This window comes from Oncorhynchus kisutch, linkage group LG30 (genome assembly GCF_002021735.2).
Source record: "Oncorhynchus kisutch isolate 150728-3 linkage group LG30, Okis_V2, whole genome shotgun sequence".
NCBI lineage: Eukaryota > Metazoa > Chordata > Actinopteri > Salmoniformes > Salmonidae > Oncorhynchus > Oncorhynchus kisutch.
The window spans coordinates 15,596,110-15,619,731 of NC_034203.2; the positions used below are offsets into that span (position 1 = coordinate 15,596,110).

The window sequence follows — 23,622 nt, forward strand, 5'->3', positions numbered from 1 at the left end:
AATTACACTCCCGTCCCCTCACTCTGTCACATACCGGTGACAATTCACCAGACAACCCTCCTCAACCTGTATCTGAACACTGAACAACACAGTGGTGTTTGTTTTTTTCTCCTTTGTCTCTTCTGTGTCTTGTATTGGCTTTCCTTATAGGCTACCTACAGTATGTGTATAAATGGGATCCTGCAGCTCCTATTGGCAACGGGTGATCATCCGTGTCCACTGTAATGCATCATGCGAGCACGTGCTGACGTGTAATTGTGTGAAGAGGGCTGGAGGTATCGATCGCAGACGCAGGAGCCTCATCAATGTTGAATGCAGTCGCAGTAGTCCTCCCTTTCTTTGCTCTCTACCTCCCTCTCTACGTCCCTCCCTACCTCCCTCTCTACCTCCCTCTCTACCCCCCTCTCTACCTCCCTCCCTCTCTACCTCCCTCCCTCAAAAATTTGTGGACAGCTCTTCAAATGAGTGGATTTGACTATTTCAGCCAGACCCGTTGTTGACAGGTGTATAAAATAGAAGACACGGCCATGTAATCTCTAGAGACAAACATTGGTAGTAGAATGGCCTTTACTGAAGAGTTCAGTGACTTTTAACGTGGCACCGACAGAGGATGCCACATTTCCAGCAAGTCAGTGCATCAAATGTCTGCCCTACTAGAGCTTCCCCGGTCAACTGTAAGTGCTGTTATTGTGAAGTAGAAACATCTACGAGCAACAAGGGCTCAGCCATGAAGCGATAGGCCACACAAGCTCACAGGACGGGACCGCCAGGTGCTGAAGCATGTAACGTGTGAAAATAGTCTGTCTTCGGTTGTAACACTCACTATCAAGCAACGTCAGCACAAGCACTGTTCGTTGGGAGCTTCATGAAATTTGTTTCCATGGCCGAGCAGCCGCACACAAGCCTAAGATCACCATGCACAATGCCAAGTGTCGACTGGAGTGGTGTAAAGCTCTCCGCTATTGGACTCTGGAGTGATGAATCACGCTTCACCATCTGGCAGTCCAACGGACTAATCTGGATTTGGCGGATGCCTGGATAAAACTACCTGCCTTAATGCATAACGCAAACTTTGAAGTTTGGTGGTGGAGGAATACTGGTCTGGGGATGATTTTCATGGTTTGGGCTAGGCCCCTTAGTCTTAATCTTAACGCTACAGCATACAATGACAATCTAGAGGATTCTGTGCTTCCAACAGTTTGGGGAAGGCCCTTTATAGTTTCAGCTTGACAATGCCCCAGTGCACAAAGCGAGTTCCATACAGAAATAGTTTGTTTGAGATCGGTGTGGAAGAACTTAGCTGGCCTGCACAGAGCCCTGACCTCAACCCCATCGAACACCTTTTGTATTAATTGGAACGCCGACTGCGAGCCAGGCCTAATCACCCAAGATCATTGGCCGACCTCACTAATGCTCTTGTGGCTGTCCCCGCAGCAATGTTCCAACATCTCGAGGAAAGCCTTCCCAGAAGAGTGGAGGCTCGTTATAGCAGCAAACAATTACACCAACGATCAACGATAAGCCTATTGTCCATATTCTACAGATAGATGAAATTGAATCATCTCTCCCCTGTACACACCCTAGAAGGCCCAGTTATACTGAGCAGTGATGAGCACTGGGCTGAACTATAGCAAACCAACTGATTCACTTTAATTGGTGTGGTTGGTGGCTGTAACGAATGATACACACATTGAGCAAAGGACCAGCCATTCCTGAATCATTCTATTATAACAAATCCTCTCTGATCCATTCCATTCAATATGGCCTTCTGGCCTTGCTGCCAGCTTAATGACTTTATACATTAAAGCCTATACTTTTCTATTGTTCTTGCTATGGATTGATAAGGATTTGCATAGTTTACAAATACAATACACCGAACAACCCAAAACACTAACGTAGGTGTATCAGTTCGTTCCAGACGGAATTGCTTAGAAACCTGCTGTTTTCAATGTATCTCCCTGATGCAGGTAACGCTGACGAGGCAACATGTAAAACACAGGGAAACACTATTGAGCATGCCCTCCGAAGCGGAGGACAAGAAGAGCGTCCTATTTTCTTCCACTGAGGGATCCTGGGTGCTAAGGGCTGAATGGTGAGCAGGGAGGTTAGATGTGGTCAGGTCTAATTGCCGGGTGATTTTACGCTGGAAGGAAAGAGGACAAAATTGTTTTATGGGGCTTTTATAGCACTAAAACAATTAGCCTAGTGTGGAGGGACAGGGTTGGCACTGGCAGGGAACGGGGAGGTATCTTAGCCTTTAGGATATCCCAACAGCTTGGTAACAGCCATGTGGAAACAATTATGATGAAATATTCGTCAATCCACTCGTAAGGAAAAGAAGTGGAGTCTGGGATGCCATGTTAGAGAACTGGGACATCGGACTCGCTACATTGGGACGGTTAGCGAGCAAGTGTGCATTGTAGCACTTTCATGCGACATTGAACATTTCCATTCGATATTCTCCATTATTAGATCACCTTTGTCAAGCCACAGAGGGATGAGCAGTGGACAGGTGCCCGAGCTGTGGCATAAGGAGGACCCACTCTCTCTCCTCACCCCATGGGACCTCAGTCCAGCCCATCTTCTAATGTCCTTGTAGCGTCCCTCATTCACTCATCTGTCACACTGAGACTCTGCTAATGGGGGCTAGCCACATGACACGATGGGTCCCCCCCAGGGGCCTTCGACCTCTCCCCCTGCCCTACCTCCCTCCGTTTCAAATCCTCAGTCTCCCCTCCTCACTCATTTCTCTCTCCTTCCTCTCCCATCCCTGCCTTTCCCTGCCTCACTACCCCCTCTACTCCCAACCCCTCCCTCCCTCTTCAAAAGGAACGGGGAAATGGCTTTTCCAATCTCCTTGGGGTTTGACTAAAGCCTCAGTGATTTCCCCTGAGCAAGCCCATGGATACAGACCCCGTGACAGAGCCTGGTGGCTGGTGGCGTAAAGCTCCATCAGTCTTGACAGACAGACAGATAGACAGGCAGACAGACAGACAAAACAAGCAGACAGTGGTGACAGACCAAAGCTTTATCTGAGGAGAAATTGAAATTGCCTGATGGAAACCCAGTGTGAACAAGGCTGTCAGCGCAAAAGAACATGGGAGATTGGTGTGTGTGCGCTTGCGTGTGTGTGTGTGTGTGTGTGTATGTCTGCACTACAGTAGTACCACAGCAGAATCCTTTAGCTGAATCACCACCAGGGCTAATTGGTTTGGTGCTCTGTGGACAGTTTCTGTCAGGGAAGAGGAGATTGGCACTGAAACCACCCTCTACTGTCTTCTGCTCACCCATCAATCAACTGCACTATGCTATTCTCACCATTTCTCACCAACAGTATTTCACAATCAGTTAAGAGACGTGACATAAGATATGGTTTAGATTAAGGAATCGTATTAGGATTGGTTTAGGTCAGTTAAAATAAGTCTGATCAGTTTAAGGGTGTGTTTCCATCCCTAGATCAACCCCGGAATCACATCTTCCTGAAATTCACATCTTCCCGAAATCACATCTTCCTGGTATATTCGCACCACTTTCATTTCTTCAGACAACAAACACAATCGGGTCCTTGGCAGTTGGCACCAGATATACCAAGATGGCAAACTATTGTTTGGGTGACTTCCTACAAGACGCCTTCTCTTGCCTGGAACAATATCAGCTTTTAGTGACACTGACGGCGTGCCAACGCTGCAGATATGAATCAACACGGGCTGACAAATGCCTCAGGACTGGTGCCAGGTCTATTTGTCTGCTGGGTGTCGGGGAGAGTTAGGGTGGGACAAAGAGGGAGAGGGGGGAGGTAGAGAGTGAGGGGGAGGGGGTTACCCATCCTTTTGGTGGAGATTATAAGAGTACATGGCCATTAAGGCCAGATGTGGGTGTAGGCAATTCATTTGTTTTGGAGTAATGCAAACTGATTTGACATAATGACACGTGGCGAGTAGGTGAGTGGGTGTGTCTCTCTTCACCTTTTGGTTGTTCTATACCAGTGGTCACAAACCCTGGTCTTTGAGACCCACAGGGTTAGTGCACACTATTGTTCCAACACAGCAGTAAAGTACCACTGGGTGACCAGTGTTTTATCCAGTATATGCAGTGAACTATGGCCAGAGTGTGTTCCCTCTGGCCAGGCTAGCAGGCTGTCAGTGCTCTGATGGTGCTCTGATGGTGTTTCTTAAGTAAACACGTGAGTGGAAATGGCCTGGTCGGCTGTGGAGAGCCCTCTACAGTGATGAGAGAAATCACGCTGGGTAAACAATGGCACAAAGCGCAGCACTCAGCACACACACACGCGGGCGCAGACACACACACACTCAGCACACACACACTCAGCACACAAACAGACTCAGCACACACACACGCGCGCTCGCGCACACACACACAGACTCAGCACACACACACACTCTGCATACACACCCAGTGCGCACACACACCCAGTGTGCACACACACGCACACAGACAGAGTCACACACACACACAGTGAGATAATGTTCAGCACTCTAGTGCTAGAATCTACTGGTCCTCAACATTCCACTCCAATAGAGCAATGCTACTCTTTGTTCTATTTCTCTCTTTTTCCAAACAGAAGAGAAGTGGAAATTGAGGATAAGTTGAGCAGGTCCATTTACTTTCTGTCATCAGGTGTTCTTTTCTGGAACAGAACTCTGGTCATTTCTGCAGTAAAACTCATCAAAGTGCTCATTCATGGCTTAACCTCAACCATGGGACAGGAGTGAGAATGTACAACAACATACTTTGTTTTATAACTGACCTCTCTCTCTCTCTCTCTCTCTCTCTCTCTCTCTCTCTCTCTCTCTCTCTCTCTCTCTCTCTCTCTCTCTCTCTCTCTCTCTCTCTCTCTCTCTCTCTCTCTCTCTCTCTCTCTCTCTCTCTCTCTCTCTCTCTCTCTCTCTCTCTCTCTCTCTCTCTCTCTCTCTCTCTCTCTCTCTCTCTCTCAGAAACGTTGATGGACACACGGGTGGCCACGGCTGAGCTAGGCTGGACGGCCTACCCTGCGTCTGGGGTGAGTAACATCCTTGTAGGACTCCAGACAGCACCATGGAAAGTAGTTATGGGATTTGTCTGTACTGTCCACGGCTACCTTCTCTCCAAGTTGATCATTTTCAATCTTCTCTGGTTCAATGTTTCCCCAACCACTTTAGGTGTAATTGGCTAGCAATACCATTCTAGGAGGGCTGAATGGTTATGCCATATGATAATGCAAGCCAAGGAACTGTAGAACCCCCGTACAAATACCCTTTGATTGGCCTTTGTCTCCGTAGCCCAATGAGTCGATCAATGTCATCCCCAGCATGTACAATACTGTCTTTCCCCAGACAGACAGACAGCCATGCCATAGAACTACAGCAGCGTAGTAGAGTAGTGTGATCCCTATTGCAGTAATTTCTTTTTTCTCCATCCCATCCCCGCTCGTAATGACTTAATTACATAATGGGTCCACTTAAGCCAGTGAAAGCCAGCCCAGATCACTTCAATAAAGGCTATAGGGGATAAGACAGCTATAATGCTACAGTAATGCTTCAGTGTAATGATACAGTTATCCAGGGGAGGAAGCGGGCTAAAGAGGAGCAAGGTCACTAGCACCGGCTGTCGGCTATACAGCCGGGTACATACACATTTTCAGCCGGGTACTTTTTCCACTTAAATTAACTGGGCTACTTTTTTTTAAAACAATTTGCCAAGTCAGAAAAAAAGAAGTCGGCCGAGCCCTCTCCCGCTATGCATCTTCTAGCGATCTATTGATAGTCTAGGTGCCTGTCAGTCACAAAGTGAGCGATGACAGGGCTCCCGGTACCTGGGTGTGTGTGTGTTGTGTACGCTGTGGTTGCAGTCACATTTCTTTACGCGGAGGGAGGGGAGCATGATGCTCCTACGTCTTCTGTGTGCGTCAATTTGCATGTTCCGTTTATGGTAACGGTGAGTCGAAATCCACTTAGCCTGTTTTCTGGCACATTCATTTATTTTATTTTGCGTGTCTCATCTGCAGCCACGAAATGCTGGCGCATAGGCTTACTGTGATTTGACTGACAAGCTTGACTAGTTTAGAAAAGGTGTTGAACTGACTGAATAAAGTCAATCTCATATGTCCTTACCATTCAGAAATCATACAACCTAGTTATGTATCCATAGTATCGCTTCGCTTGTTAGTAGCCTCCTGAATCGCATCGGTAAGATAGCTGTTCATTTGACTCCCTAATTTGCATACTGGTAGAGTTTTTGGTGATTATCTGCAGATAAATGATGAAAACTTTTGGTGATGATGGTGAATCCTCCTCACTGCAGGAACAGTAGGTAGACTAGTGGAGAGAGCGCCTCACTCTGGTCCAAAATATGATACAAGAAAATAGATTGAATTGTTTTAAAAGCTAATGATACTTATATGGTGTTATCAAAGATGTTGATGTACGTCTAGTGATTGAATCAAAGTGTTGACAATGGACCTGCTGCTTTCTGTGTAGCAAAGCCCATGATTAACGCCTGCTTTAATCTTGGCTGCCGAGTGGCGCAGCGGTCTAAGGCTCTGAATCTCGGTGCAATAAGTGTCACTACAGACCTGGTTCGATTCCAGGCTGTATCACAACCAGCGGTGATTGGGAGTCCCATAGAGAGGCACACAATTGGCCCAGTGCTGTCCTGGTTAGGGCATGGCCGGAGTAGGCCGTCATTGTAAATAAGAATTTGTTCTTAACTGGCTTAAAGAAAGAATTGCTGAGATAATGCCTCTTCAAAGGAAGCTTGAAGAGGATTATTTAAGAAGAAATCTGTGGGTCAATTGTTAAACAAGCATTTTTTTTAATCATATGGCTTGGGGGATCCTGGCTGGCTACTTTTTCTATTTGGCTGGCTACTCCATGTGCTTGTGGAAAACACTAGATTGGGTCGGATTTAACAGATTTGGATTCTTGTGGGTTTCCGGCTACATCCTTTTTCAGCATGAACGGAAATGCCACACTTGTTCCTTTCCTTAGCGTACTAGTACCTCCCAGACCATAGCACAGTGAATCATGCGGCAGCTATGTTGTGTAAAACAACCAGCAGCTGTGTCTAACATGAACAGGCTCTTTGGCATTTTATGAAGCATTTTACAGACACATCCAAGGAGTTTCACGCCACAAAGAGCACTACAGAGAAACATGGGACTTGCTTCAGGCTGACACACACACACGAGCGCACTGACTCATTCTGATAGCACGATGGATGGTAAGTGGCTAAACGCTGCTTTTGTCCTCCTGAATGAGCGAGTGGCCTGCTAAGAATAGGCCATGATGTAGTCCCGCAGCTGAGCCGAGGGCAGAGCTGGGCTGAGGGTGTGTGTGTGTGTGTGTCTTAGATGAGAGCTCTACAGAGTGTGGGGACTAACAGGATGTCTGAGGGGTAACAGTGTGTCAGAGAGAATGTGGTTAATACTGCCTGGCATTGGTTGGGCCTTGGCCTAGCCACCTCTCACCAACCATAGTCCTCAGCATGCACACTAGACACAGGGGACGGAAAGGATTCAAAAGAAGAGATGTTTGTATTAGTCTCATTCTGTTATACAGTTTTTACAATGGAGGTGGTCAGTATTCTCCATTCCCCATTTAATTTCATCATTTTATTTCCAGAAAGAACTTGATGACGGTTCTCCAAAAGAAATACTGTTAAAACCTCTCTGGGATATGTGGGACGGTAGCGTCCCTCCTCGCCAACAGCCAGTGAAAGTGCAGGGCGCCAAATTCAAAACAACAAAAATCTCTTAATTAAAATTCCTCAAGCATACAATCATTTGACACCATTTTAAAGATAAAATTCTCGTTAATCCAGCCACAATGTCTGATTTTAAAAATGCTTCACAGTGAAAGCACCACAAACGCTTATGTTAGGTCACCACCAACTCACAGAAAAACACAGCCATTTTTCCAGCCAAAGAGAGGAGTCACAAAAAGGAGAAATAGAGATAAAATTAATCACTAACCTTTGATGATCTTCATCAGATGACACTCATAGGACTTCGTTACACAATACATGTATGTTTTGTTTGATAAAGTGCATATTTATATCAAGAAATCTCATTTTACATTGGCATGTTATGTTCAGTAGTTCTAAAACGTGTGGTGATTGTGCAGAGAGACACATCAATTCACAGAAATACAAGTGTTATACATGGAATTAGAGATAACCTGCTCTTTAATGTAACCGCTGTGTCAGATTTCCCAAAAACTTTACGGAAAAAGCAAACCATGTAATAATCTGAGTACAGCGTTCATACAACAAAGCAGCCAAAAAGATATCCGCCATATTGTGTAGTCAACATTAGTCAGAAATAGCATTATAAATATTCACTTACCTTTGATGATCTTCATCAGAATGCATTCCCAGGAATCCCAGTTCCACGATAAATGTTTGATTTGTTCGATAAAGTTCATAATTTATGTCCAAATAGCTTCTTTTGTTAGCGCGCGTTCAGGTCCAGCTGAACGTCGGACGAAAAGTTCAAAAAGTTATATTACCTCCCGTGAAACTTGTCAAACTAAGTATATAATCAATCTTTAGGATGTTTTTAAAATAATTTTTCAATAATGTTCCAACCGGAGAATTCCTATGTCTGTAGAAAAGCAATGGAACGAGAGCTAAGTCTCTCATGACCGCGCCTCAGAGCCTATGGCACTCTGCCAGACACCTGGCTCAATCAGCTCTCATTCGCCACCACTTCACAGTAGAAGCCTCAAACAAAGTTCTAAAGACTGTTGACATCTAGTGGAAGCATTAGGAAGTGCAATATGACCCCATTTACTCTGTATATTGGAATGGCAAAGAGTTGAAAAACTACAAACCTCAGATTTCCCACTTCCTTTTTGGATTTTTCTCAGGTTTTCGCCTGCCATATGAGTTCTGTTATACTCACAGACATCATTCAAACAGTTTTAGAAACGTCAGATTATTTTCTATCCAATACTACTAATAATATGCATATAATAGCATTTGGGTCAGAGTAGCAGGCAGTTTACTCTGGGTACCTTATTCATCCAAACTACTCAATACTGCCCCCCTGTCACCAAGAAGTTAACTTAAAGCTACAAATGTAACTTTTGGGGAAACGTGACCAAATTCACAGAAATGTGAGTCATAGATCATTGAAAGCAAGTCAAGTAAGCGGTAGATCTGGTCTATTTGCGATATTTCTATGCTTCCCGTTCTGTTTTGTTTTTGCATATTTGACTTTCGGCACAAACCGTCACTGGAGCAGACAAGACTGGCAAGAAGTGCTCTTCACTGACGAGTTGCGGTTTTGTCTCACCAGGGGTGATGGTCGGATTCGTATTTATCGTCGGAGGAATGAGCGTTACACCGAAGCCTGTATTCTGGAGCGGGATCAATTTGGAGGTGGAGGGTCCATCATGGTCTGGGGCGGTGTGTCATAGCATCATTGGACTGAGCTTCCCTCATGGGGGACCCTTCCTGCAGGCTCACCCTGAAAGGACCCTCCAGCATGACAATGCCACCAGCCATTCTGCTCGTTCTGTGCGTGATTTCCTGCAAGACAGGAATGTCTGTTCTTCCATGGCTAGCGAAGAGCCCGAATCTCAATCCCATTGAGCACGTCTGGGACCTGTTGGATTGTAGGGTGAGGGCTAGGGCCATTCCCCCCAGAAATGTCTGGGATCTTGCATGTGCCTTGGTGGAAGAGTGGGGTAACATCTCACAGCAAGAACTGGCAAATCTGGTGAAGTCCATGAGGAGGAGATGCACTGCAGTACTTAATGCAGCTGTTGGTCACACCAGATACTGACTGTTACTTTTCATTTTTACCCCCCTTTGTTCAGGGGCACATTATTCCATTTCTGTTAGTCACATGTCTGTGGAACTGGTTCAGTTTATGTCTCAGTTGTTTAATCTTGTTATGTTCATACAAATATTTACACATGTTAAGTTTGCTGAAAACAAAGTTGACAGTGAGAGGATTTCTTTTTTTGCTGAGTTTACAATATTTTTGGATATTGAAAATATATTTCACAGCGTTTTAGATGGTACAATGATTATCTACGCTCTGAGTGTTTGTTCTGTCACAAACTGAAATTAGACAAACTATTAGAATGTTAGCAGTCAGGAAATGGTGGAAATAGTTTTACCTCCCTGCTGACTGTAAACATACCACTGTGACAGAATATGACAGAGGACAGAGACATGGACTTCAGCTATGGTACAGTAGTTCCTTCAGCAACTTTTGTCACCAGTCTTGAGCCACATTTACAGACAGTGAAAGGTCTTAAATGTTCTGCCTGGAGCATGTACAGTTCTAGCAAGGAATTCTGTGTCAAACACACTGTATCTTACTGTAGGGTAGTGTTCAGGCAGGTTGCCTATTCTGAATGCACTGAATGAGGTAGGAGCTGATGCAGGATGTCTCGGTAAGAGGACAAGGAAGAGAGACCCGAGGTTTCTGTTTAGAGAGGTTTAGCTGTCATTTATTTCCCCCAAATCATTTCCAAATGTGCTAAAAATGTAAACAACATTGAACAGTGGTTCCTCCTTTAAAAGTTGCGAAGCTTACACCGCGGGACTTAGAGGTACCCAGCGTCACTGTTTCATTGCTCCAGACCACCACAAGGGGGAGTTAGTGCACTAATTATGCATTTTGGGTCCCAAGGCTTTTATATGACCAATCATATCGAGTGGTTCCAATGACGAATTTGACACGATCCACCCATCCCTGGTGACTTTCTTCAGCAAAGATGGCTGACAAAAGCAAATGTAAGTAATTATAACATCATAACGAGTCAAGCAAAACATGTACAATTGAGAGGAATATGTTAGTTAATGTCGAGGCAAACGATCGTGCATATTTTTTTGTCATAAAGTTAATTTACAAAAATCGCTATTTAGCAAGTTAGCTGACTAGCTAACATTAGCCAGCTTGCTAGCTGGTGTAATGACATGAGTATAGCATTGTAATTCATGTTGTTTCATGTTTTAGGGACTCCTGAGAAAACAAGCAAACCAGGCTGTCGTCTTGGGAAACAGTGGATGTAAAGAATCTAGCTAGCTAAAGCATTTACTGCAAATTGAATGTACAATTGTGTAAACTTGCTTTGTCGTGCAATGTAGCTGAAGTAACATAGCTAGCTAACTATTTACTTGGTTATTGTGTAGTGGAGGATAAAAATAACTGTATGACTTTGGATGTGTAGCTAGCTACAGTATGTAGCCGATCTTTGTATGGACCCTAAATTGTTTGGAATGAAAATGAGTTCAGAACCTATCTGTGAACCTCAGCTATTATAGTTGTTGTATCGACTTCAAGTCTGAATGGAATTAATGAAGCCTATGGATTGAGTAGAATATAATAACTTTATTGTGCCAAGGATGCAGGTCCTATGTACTGTAGTTATTACCACACGAGATCCCCACATTGAAATAACACATATGGAATCAGTTAAGAACAAACTCTTATTTACAAGAACGGCATACTCATTCCTCACTGTCGGGGAATTGAACCCTTGTCTCCCGAGTGCCCTCCCTGTCTCTGGTAATGCCAAAATGGAAGACTATCAAATGATTCTCAAAGATGCCCTCTGGTGGTCAAACTAGCACTAACTTGCAGTAACAGAAAAAATGGCTGACAATTAAATAATGTGCCACACTATGGAAAAGATGTTTGAAGAGGGTATTTTGTTTTTTAAATTATATTGTAAATGGAAATAGTAGAGTTATGTCTTTCACAGAGTTATTAGAATTGTATGGGAAGGTTTGCTCAATCCAAGATTACAACCACTTGATTACAGCATTACGGGAAAACAATTGGAACCATTTCCCTGTTTGACTGCTAGGTTTTATGGGTATTATGACACCTCCACTGTGGGACTCTATAGAGGACTGATGAGACGTTGCTCTCTCTGTACATCTCTATTGCCTAGAGGTGCCTGCAGTTAAACAGACAGTCAAACAAAAAGTGCAATTAAAAGGGACAGTTCCCTAAAAGTAAAAGAAAAATGAGAGCCTTTCCTACAGGTCGAGGAGCCTCAAAATCTCACAGCCATTACGGAGAGCTATGCATGATGTTGGATGTCAGATTGCCTCAGTACTACATTGAGTTGAGCTCTCGCACCCTAGTGAGCTACAGCGCACACACACACACACACACACACACACACACACACACACACACACACACACACACACACACACACACACACACACACACACACACACACACACACACACACACACACACACACACACACACACACACACACACACACACACTCTACTGCATCTACTCAAGAATCTAGCTCCATCTACACATTCACTCAGCGCAATGAAATGCTGTTTTTATTCTGTAGGATAGTGGGTACTGCATGAAGTAGAGTAGGAGTTCCTACTCCCTGGTCGCTGATCCAAGGTTAGTTTTCAGTTTTTTTCCCTAATGGTTAAAACTAGCATCTGAGGAAGGTAAGCTGATAGTAGATCTGGGTTTAAGGGCAACATATACCTGCAGGGTTGTTGATATTTGAAGACAGTCAGGGTTCTTTGTTTGTAAGATTCTTGCAGGAAAGTGTGAAGACACAGCTAGTGGTTTTGACCCAGATTCTTATAGTAAAGACTTGAGTAGTTCTATTTCTATTTCATTGAGGCTTGTTCAGTAAAGCAAGGCTAAGTACCAAGGAGTTATTGTCTCTTGTCTCTTCTCAGAGTTGTTTTTAAGCTGTTCTCGCTGTAAGGGTTCAGGGATTGAGCCTTGCTGCAGGGAGAATGCGGTCTCACTAGTGGAAGTTAACAGAGGAACACAGCACCCTTGCTCTGTCTGTGTGTTTATAGCGCCCGGTGCAGATCTGCTCAAGGCAATGATACGTCTGACAGATACGTTGAAAGATGAGGCTAGATCACCACGCACACATTTACAGAGGGTGAGAGGTCATAGCGATGTCAAACAGAGTCGATTGCAGACGTTAGGGTGTATTTATATACGGTAACAGCCCAAGGCTTAAAACTGCAGCATTTTGTTATAGGATCTCTGTCAAAAACATGCTTGAGTGCCTTATACGATGAGCAGAAATGGCATGAAAGTGTATACAGTATAACAAAGCAAATGATAAACTAGGCATATAGCACATAGGATAAAATGTTATATAAGGAGGATGTATGTAAAATCACATTGATATAATGGTCTGTATAAATACAGTAGGTTTGAAGTGGATTACATCTTCCTCCGGACATACTGACTGTGTCCTAAATGGCACCCTATTCCCTATATAGTGCACTTCAAAACCATGATATGTCAGTTGACCACATGTAGACACACTCACACTCAAACGCATACGTCATATGCTCATATAGGAAAGTAGAAGACAAGGCAAGCAGATGTGACTAGACCACTTATTCAAAGCAATAATGACTCAGACACACACTTACATGGTTTAGCTCTCTCTCTCTTTGTTTTTGTCTCTCTCTCTCTCACTCCTTTTTTCTCTCTCTCTGTCTCTCTCCTCTTTCAGTCTTTCTTGCTCTCCCTCTCCCTCTCTGTCACGCACACACACACACACACACACACACACACACACACACACACACACACACACACACACACACACACACACACACACACACACACACACACACACACACACACACACACACACACACACACACACACACACAGCTGCTCAGTGATGATGAATTAAATATGGTGTCCCACAGAGGAGAGTGCCCTTTGACCTCTGCCATTCAGCCATGCAGCAGGCCGGGGGCAAGCAGGCGTGAAAGGTAATGGCTCAGACAGACACACACAGTGGCCACTGTGTTCTTTGGAGTCTGGAGAAAACAGCCTCAGATGGAGAAGAGAAGAGGAAGGGAGGAAAGGGGGCGTGGGACGAATGTCAAGAATAGAAACAGAGGAAAAGGAGAGGGATGGAGTGGAGGGTTTTCCGGTTTGGCAATGAGAGATTAGAGAAACCTTTAGAGAGAGGGGGAAAGGAGAGCTGGACAAGGAGAGGGGGAAGGAGTAAGAGGAGGGGGTGGCTTTCAGTTGAGGGAGGCAAAGGGGGGCGTGTAGGATTAAGGGAGACTCGAGCGAGCGGAGATATAGAGGGAAAGAGGGCAATTGTGTGTGGAGAGTGAAAAAAAGAGTGTGGCTGTGCATCGGTTGACTGTGTTTGAATGAGAGTCTGGGTTAGCGCTTGTGACTCCACGGGTCAGGGATGGCGCACAGGCTTGTGGGATGGGTGTTCGGAGTAGCAGGGGATAAGGGTAGGGTGCTATGGGTAGGGGAGAAAGGGAGAGGACGCTGTATGGTGCTGGGGTATGGTGCTGAGGGTAGGGTGCTAGGGGAGAGCGATAGTGGGTAGGGTGTAGGTAGGTGTTGATTTATGGGCTGACTGAGATTCAGATTTATGGCAGAAAGGGGAATTTGGTTGCTGCAGAGTTCTATGGTCCTAGCTCCCATATACAGTGGCTTGCGAAAGTATTCACCCCCCTTGGCATTTTTCCTGTTTTGTTGCCTTACAATCTGGAATTAAAATTGATTTTTTGGGGGGTTTATATCATTTAATTTACACAACATGCCTACCACTTTGAAGAACTACACTAATTAGCATAGCGCAATGGTCAAAAAATATTACTAGAAAATATTCATATTCATGAAATCACAAGTGAAATATAGCGAAACAAAGCTTAGCCTTTTGTTAATCACCCTGTCATCTCAGATTTTTTTATTATGCTTTACAGCCAAAGCAAGACAAGCGTTTGTGTAAGTTTATCGATAGCCTAGCATAGCATTATGTCCAGTTAGCAGCAGGAAACTTGGTCACGAAAATCAGAAAAGCAATCAAATTAATAGTTTACCTTGATGATCTTCGGATGTTTTCACTCACGAGACTCCCAGTTAGACAGCAAATGTTCCTTTTGTTCCTTAAAGATGATTTTTATACCCAAAATACCTCCGTTTGTTGATCACGTTATGTTAAGAAATCCACCAGAAATAGATTTGTATAATCAATCCTCAAGGTGTTTTTCAAATATCTATTCAATAATATATCAACCGGGACAATCGGCTTTCAGTAGGAGCGAGAGGAAAAATGACTACCTCTGTCTTTTACGCAAGAATCACTCTGAGAGCCCTCAGCTGGCCACTTACGAAATGTGGTCGTTTACGCTCATTCTTCAACATAAAGGCGTGAAACTATGTCTAAAGGCTGTAGACACCGTAGGGAATACGTAGAAAAAGGAATCTCGTTGATATCCCTTTCAATGGCCAATAGGGATGCATAGGAAAACAACGGTTTCAAAATAAGAGGCACTTCCTGATTGGATTTTCCTCAGGGTTTCGCCTGCAATATCAGTTCTGTTATACTCACAGACAGTATTTTGACAGTTTTGGAAACTTTCGAGTGTTTTCTATCCTAAGCTGTCAATTATATGCATATTCTAGCATCTGGTCCTGAGAAATAGGCCGTTTACTTTGGGAACGTTATTTTTCCAAAAATAAAAAAGTGCCCCCTAGTTTCAAGAGGTTTTAACAAACTATAGTTTTGACAAGTCGGTTAGGACATCTACTTTTTCCAACAATTGTTTACAGACAGATTATTTCACTTATAATTCACTGTATCACAATTCAAGTGGGTCAGACGTTTACATACACTAAGTTGACTGTGCCTTAAACAGCTTGGAAAATTCCAGAAAATTATGTCATGGCATGAGAAGCTTCTGATAGACTAATTTACATAATTTGAGTCAATTGGAGGTGTACCTGTGGATGTATTTCAAGGCCTACCTTCCAACTCAGTGCCTCTTTGCTTGACATCATGGGAAAATCAAAAGAAATCAGCCAAGACCTCCACAAAAATTGTAGACCTCCACAAGTCTGGTTCATCCTGGGAGCAATTTCCAAATGCCTGAATGTACTATGTTCATTGTACAAACAATAGTACACAAGTATAAACACCATGGGACCTCGCAGCCGTCATACCGCTCAGGGCAGGAGACACGTTCTGTCTCCTAGAGATGAATGTACTTTGGTGCGAAAAGTGCAAATCAATCCCAGAACAACAGCAAAGGACCTTATGAAGATGCTGGAGTAAACAGGCACAAAAGTATCTATATCCACAGTAAAACTAGTCCTATATCGACATAACCTGAAACGCAGCACAGCAAGGAAGAAGCCACTCCTCAAAACCCGCCATGAAAAAGCCAGACTACGGTTTGCAACTGCACATGGGGACAAAGATCGTACTTTTTGGAGAAATGTCCTCTCGTCTGATGAAACAAAAATAGAACTGTTTGGCTATAATGACCATTATATTTAGAGATTAAAGGGGGACGCTTGCAAGCCGAAGAACACCATCCCAACCGTGAAGCACAGGGGTGGCAGCATCATGTTGTGGGGGTGCTTTGCTGCTGGAGGGACTGGTGCACTTCACAAATAGATGATCATGATGCAGAATTATGCGGCTATATTGATGCAACATCTCATGATATCAGTCAGGAAGTTAAAGCTTGTTCGCAAATGGGTCTTCCAAATGGACAATGACCCCAAGCATACTTCCAAAGTTGTGGCAAAATGGCTTAAGGACAACAATGTCAACGTATTGGAGTGGCCATCACAAAGCCCTGACCTCAATCCTATAGAAAATTTGTGGACAGAACTGCACCAGCCCTGTCAGGAGGAATGGGCCAAAAGTCACCCAACTTGTTGTGGGAAGCTTGTGGAAGGCTACCCGAAACATTTGACCCAAGTTTCAACAATTGAAAGGCAATGCTACCAAATACTAATTGAGTGTATGTTTAACTTCTGACCCACTGGGAATGTGATGAAATGAATAAAAGCTGAAATAAATCATTCTCTCTACTATTATTCTGATATTTCACTTTCTTAAAATAAAGTGGTGATCCTAACTGACCTAAGACAGAGTTTTTTACTAGGAATAAATGTCAGGAATTGTGAAAAACTGGGTTTAAATGTATTTGGCTAAGGTGTATGTAAACCTCTGACTTCAACTGTACATATGCATATGCCACTTTTCCATTTTTCATTTTTTAAATATTTTTTTCATTTCACTTCACCAATTTGGACTTTTTTGTGTATGTCCATGACGTAAAATCCATTTAAATTACAGGTTGTAATTGCAACAAAATAGGAAAAATGCCAAGGGGGATGAATACTTTGCAAGGCACTCTGGACACACTGTAACCCAGAGGGGTAGGGTTTGGGATACAACAAGGAGTAGAGGAAAGGCAGTGGTTGGGATGGGAAGAAGGATGGAGTAGTGTGGGGAAAAGGGGGCGAGGTGGGGTTGAGATGGGGTGGGAGAAGGTGAAATTGGGTGGAATAAAAAGGAAGATTAAGGGAAATGGAAGTGAAAGTCTGTGTCCTGGCCTATGACAGGTGTGAGAGGGTAGGTAGGGATGAGTTAATGGATGTCTCATGGGGTGTGTGCGTGTGTGTTAGTGTGTGTGTGTGTGTGTGAGATATGATCAGGCTGGTCAAATTGATGGCTGTCCCCGTCAGGCGTTGATGTGCTCTCCGCATGTCTTAAATAGGAGACAGCCTGGCTGACCATCTGACCATCTGCTGGCCAGACACACACTTCCATTATTCATACACACACACACACACACACACACACACACACACACACACACACACACACACACACACACACACACACACACACACACACACACACACACACACACACACACACACACACACACACACACACAGGACAGGGTACATGGAGCATAGGTGGGGGGGACAGGGGGATGAAGGACAAAAAAGAGTGAAGTGATGGGGGCGGGGGGGTTGCATGCCAATCACTGAACACTAAATTAAACAACACAAAACGCTAAACTATAACGGTGACAAACGGTGCCCACAAACTGTCCCAACAGCAGAGTCCCAACAGCAGTCCCAACACCTTACCACTGCTACACCTGGCTATCAGTAGAGCCTAGTCTCGCAGAAAAACAGTTAATTCAGCCTCATTTACTGCCTTTAAAAAAAACATAGCTGATATAGCTGACTTGCTTAAACAAATGTGGTTTCTAATGACTATTGAGACGTACAAACTATGGCATAAGGGGACGTCAATCGGATAAGAGGCAATCCGTAATTTGGATTAATACACCAATGAGCGAGCTAGGACGGGCGTAGTCAATATAACAATTTGTTCAGCACTTTTGAAATGTACAGCCTGAGTATTCAGAACATGGCCCGTTCTTACAGTGTTCTCCCTGTACATCAAATCAGAACCGTGGATAAATAAAGGGGGCATATAAGCAGACAATGAAAGCTCTTACAATATTCAATGATTACATTTCTCTAAAACAGGTAATAGGCTACATGTGCACCACCAAGTCAGAACAGTAGGTGAAATTATGAGGGGAAAATAGACAGAATTATCAGGGTGAGGCACATGGGCTACTAACAGCTTACTACACAACATACACTCAGTATTACTTTCTTAGCTACATGGGCGCTGTGCTCATATCTCCCTGGCATATTACATTATGTTAGCAGCAGCATACAATACATTTTTTGGACTCACCTTGTTGCGCTGTGCTCATTTGAACAGGAAGGTGGCGTGGGCAAATTTTGAAATCAAACTGTGTCATCAAAGTCTGTCATTCTCTGGATTTATGGTGCTTTCAAGATGACTGGGAATTCTGAAAAAGCAAAGTTGAATCATGATGAAGTCAGTGATCTTCAGGTCGTAGCTCTAGAAAGAGGTCCGAGTTCCTGACTTGCAAGTCGAGTTGTAAGCCGAGTTGGATGACCGCTCAAAACGCATTTTCCCAGTTGGAGCAAAACATTTTCCCCCAGTTGTCTTGAACTTATTGAAGTCAGATTTCCCAGATCCGAGTTAACAGTTGTTTTGAGCGTGGCACAAATCATGCTGGATTGACGGCAAGGCCAATGTTGAATATTTATCATTTTGACGTCATTTTATCTGTGGCCAATGTCCTTGAGCCTTCTTGGATAGGCACTTCTAATGTAACTCTATGACACCCAAGGGGCATGAATTTTCGAGTTCTACCCTTAGAATTGGCAGTGACGTAGTGTCGCCATGAGTGACAGAACACTGAGCCAATCACGGCACAACTAGAGAATATTACGAACACCTACATTTTCCGCTGGCTGCCCCACCACCACAGAAAGCACTGAGCTAGGCTGAAACATCTGCTTTTTGGAGCTGCCTTCCTCAAGAAATCAAAAAAGAGACCATGTTTGTATTTTAAAATCGGTTTATTTTACCTTTATTTAACCAGGCAAGTCAGTGAAGAACAAATTGTTATTTTCAATGATGGCCTAGGAACAGTGGGTTATCTGCCTTATTCAGGGGCAGAACGACAGATTTTTACCTGGTCAACTCTGGGATTCGATCTTGCAACCTTTCGGTTACTAGTCCAACGTCTGAGGCTTTATTAACTCAATTATAAACAATTCTTTACATTTGCAAACTGATATGTGACATGTATCTATACATGTGGAAATCCCATGTCCCTCTGTGAACAATTAATGCTAGAAAACTGCAACCGAAACAAAGGTTATTGATGCGGCAAATGGCCCTTCAAAATGTTCCATTCATCCATCAAATCTAGGCACCGCAGCCCAAAGCTTTGACCTACGCTCTTCTCCTTTGCAAGGTTTTATCACTCTAAGTACAGTGTGCATGCAAAAGTATTTGGCTGTGGATTAATGTACTCCTGAAATACAGCCCTTAAATGCAATTAACATAGGAGGTTGTAGGAACATTGTGACAAAGTTTGAACCATCTGAACCATGGAGAAAATAAGCGAGAACAATCTGATTTACTAGCTACCTAGTTGATAGCCCTCAACAACTGATTTGAAAAAAAATATTATTCTCTCTTATTTTAGATATTGCTATCAGATAGGGCCTCTGCAACTTCTCTCTAATTGAATTGCATGTAAATGTGACATCTGCTTTTCTAGCATTGGAAAAAGAGGAATAGAAGAATGAGAGAGAATGAGAGAGAGAGAGAGAGAGAGAGAGAGAGAGAGAGAGAGAGAGGTGAACTGTGACCCTGGAGTCTGGAGCTGAAATGGAAAGAGGAGAGAAAAATGACAGTGAATCGTGCTGGCTGTGCTTCAGTGGCCATGGGAGAAGAGCATCTTAATCTCGGGGTGACACACACAACACACACACAGTGGAGGATATAGGGTGTGTTTGCTAGGTTTGTCTGATAGACTAGGTTGTATTTGCTCTGCGTAGACATCATCATTTACACTCAACATGGGGACAGGGATGACAGGACAGGCAATTACATGGACCAGGGACGTGTGTGTGTGTGTGCGTGTGCTTGTGAAGAAGCGTTGAAGAAGACTAGCAGCCGAAACACGTTGCAGTTGTGTGTATTAGAAATGTACCAAAGGTTGATCTGATCCTTCTATATGTATATTACCTGTAAATACAGTACCAGTCAAAAGTTTGGACACACCTACTAATTCAAGGTTTTTGTTTATTTTTTACTATTTTGTACATTGTAGAATAATAGTGAAGACATCAAAACTATGAAATAACACATATGGAATCATGTAGTAACCAAAAAAGTGTTACATAAATCAAAATGTATTTTATATTTGAGATTCTTCAAATAGCCACCCTTTGCCTTGATGACAGCTTTGCACACTCTTGGCATTTTCTCAACCAGCTTCATGAGTTAGTCACCTGGAATGCATTTCAAGTAACAAGGGGTGCCTTGTTAAAAGTTAATTTGTGGACTTTATTTCCTTTTGAATGCATTTCAGCTAATCAGCTGTGTTGTGACAAGGTAGGCTGGTATACAGAAGATACCCCTATTTGGTAAAATACCAAGTCCATATTATAGCAAGAACAGCTCAAATAAGTAAAGAGAAACAACTGTCCATCATTACTTTAAGACATGAAGGTCAGTCAATCTGGAAATTTTCAAGAACTTTGAATGTTTCTTCAAGTGTAGTCGCAGAAACCATCAGGCGCTATGATGAAACTGTCTCTCATGAGGACCGCCACAGGAAAGGAAGACCCAGAGTTACCTCTGCTGCAGAGGATAAGTTCATTAGAGTTACCAGCCTCAGAAATTGCAGCCCAAATAAATGCTTCACGGAGTTCAATTAACAGACACATCTCAACATCAACTGTTCAGAGGAGACTGTGGGAATCAGGCCTTCATGGTTGAATTGCTGCAAAGAAACCACTACTAATGGACACCAATAAGAAGAAGAGACTTGCTTGGGCCAAGAAACACGAGCAATGGACATTAGATCGGTAGAAATCTGTTATTTGGTCTGATGAGTCCAAATTTGAGATTTTTGGTTCCAACTACCGTGTCTTTGTAGGACACAGAGAAGGTGAACGGATGACCTCTGCATGTGTGATTACCACCATGAAGCATGGAGGAGGTTCCAGACTCACCGGATTGTGTCAAGAACTGCAACGATGCTGAGTTTTTCACTCTCAACAGTTTCCCGTGTGTATCAAGAACGGTCCACCACCTAAAGGACATCCTGCTAACTTGACACAACTGTGTTAAGCATTGGAGTCAACATGGGTCCATGCCTTGACGAATTGAGGCTGTTCTGAGGGCAAATAAGGTGGTGCAACTCAATATTAGGGAAGTAGTCCTAATGTTTTGTATGTGTATTTACAGTACATTTGGAAAGTAATCAGACCCCTTCCCTTTTTCCACATTGTGTTACGTTACAGCCTTATTCTAAATTTGATTAAATACATATTTTTTCCTCGTCAATCTACACACAATAACCCAATAACCCATGACGAAGTGAAAACAGGTTTTTATAAATGTTTGCACATTTCTAAAAAAAACTAACAGATATACCTCATTTACATAAGTAGTCAGACCCTTTGCTATATGACTCGAAATTGAGCACAAGTGCATCCTGTTTCCATTGATCATCCTTGAGATACCTGTACAACTTGATTGGAGTCCACCTGTTTATATAAGGTCCCAGTGTTGACAATGCATGTCAGAGAAAAAAAACAAGCCAAGAGGTCAAAGGAATTGTCTGTCGAGTTCCGAGACAGGATTATGTCTTGTCACAGAGCTTGAGAAAGGTACCAAAACATTTCTGAAGCATTGAAGGTCCCCAAGAACACAGTGACCTCCATCATTCTTAAATGGATGAAGTTTGGAACCACCAAGACTGAGCAATCAGGGGAGAAGGGCCTTGGTCAGGGAGGTGACCAAGAACCTGACGATCACTCTGACAGAGCTCCAGAGTTCCTCTGTGTAGACAAGTGTCTGAATGTCCTTGAGTGGACCAGCCAGAGCCCGGACTTCAACCTGGTCTAACATCTGGAGGGACCTGAAAATAGCTGTGCAGCGACGTTCCCCATCCAACTTGACAGAGCTTGAGAGGATCTGCAGAGAAGAATGGAGAAACTCCCCAAATACTGATGTACCAAGCTTGTAGCATCATACCCAAGAAGACTCGAGGCTGTAATCGCTGCCCGAGGTGCTTCAACAAAGTACTGAGTAAAGGGTCTGAAATTCGTTTTTTATTTTGAATACGTTTGCAAACATTTCTTAAAACCTGTTTTTGCTTTGTCATTATGGGACATTGTCTGTAGATCGATGAGGCAGATGCTTCTCTTTATCTGTTCTCTTTCAATGTGATTTTACTCCGTCAGGATGAGAACACACAGAAAAAAGCTGACTCAATTATTGATTTCCTTCTCTTAAAAATCCTTCTCTTAGAAATCCTCGCAATTTCTTCATCTCCTTCCCAGTCACTTCTCCGAGATGACGAACCATGCTTCGTATTTAGTATGACTGTCTAATCATGAATAAAAGAAAAGAGAAATGAAACTAGGACACAAACAAAAGAGAGGTAGAGAATCCATCCTCCTCTTCACTGACTGGCATGACTGTGAGAGGCAGAATGGTTAGACGCATTGAAAGGAGAAGTGTCCTCAAACTCAGGTCAGCCAAATCTTAAAGTACCTCCTTTTACAGCAGACCTGTGAGGTCAGCTGTAATTGCAGTGAATGTCTCCTGTCTCGCCTCGTCAACTCTGCTCACCTGTGGTGTTTGAATACGTCCCTCTTTCTCTTTCCTTCTCACTCTTTTTCTTCTTTGTTTTCCGAGTGTACTAATTTCCTGTCTTCTTACTACGCTTGTTGCTCTCTCTCTGTCCTCTGTCTCTCGTCTCTGTCCTCTCTCTCGCTCTCTTCTCTCTCTGTCTCTCTCTCTCTGTCCTCTCTCTCTCTCTTCTCTCTCTGTCTCTCTCTCTCTGTCGTCTCTTCTCTTTCTCTCTTCTACTCTCTCTCTCTCTCTCTTCTCTCTTCTCTCTCTCTCTGTGTCTCTCTGTGATTGCCTCTCTCTCTGTCTCTCTCTCAGTCTCTCTCTCTGAGTCTCTCTCAGTCCTCTCTCTCTGTCTCCCCAGTCTCTCTCTCTGTTCTCTCCAGTTCTCCTCTCTCATGTCTCCTCGTCAGTTCTCCTCTCTCTGTTCTCTCAGTCTCTCTCCTCAGTCTTCTCTCACTTCTCTCCCTGTCTTCTCTCATCTCTCTCTCTCAGTCTCCTTCTCTTACAGTCTCTTCTTCTCTCTCTCTCTCTCTCCTCTCTCCTCTCCCATCTCTCACTCTGTCTCTGGTCTCTCTTCCTCTCTCTCTCT

At 43.6% G+C, this 23,622-nt stretch overlaps 1 protein-coding gene across 2 annotated transcripts in view; it reads left to right on the forward strand.

Annotated features, from left to right (window-relative positions):
- The window catches only part of LOC109875434 (ephrin type-B receptor 1), a 316,435-nt gene that overhangs the window by 94,909 nt on the left and 197,904 nt on the right, over positions 1-23,622 (forward strand). For both annotated transcript variants that reach the window (XM_031810207.1, XM_031810205.1), the window contains exon 2: positions 4,956-5,020. In XM_031810207.1, coding sequence (XP_031666067.1) covers positions 4,956-5,020 — 65 coding nt within the window. The remainder of the gene's footprint in view (positions 1-4,955; positions 5,021-23,622) is intronic.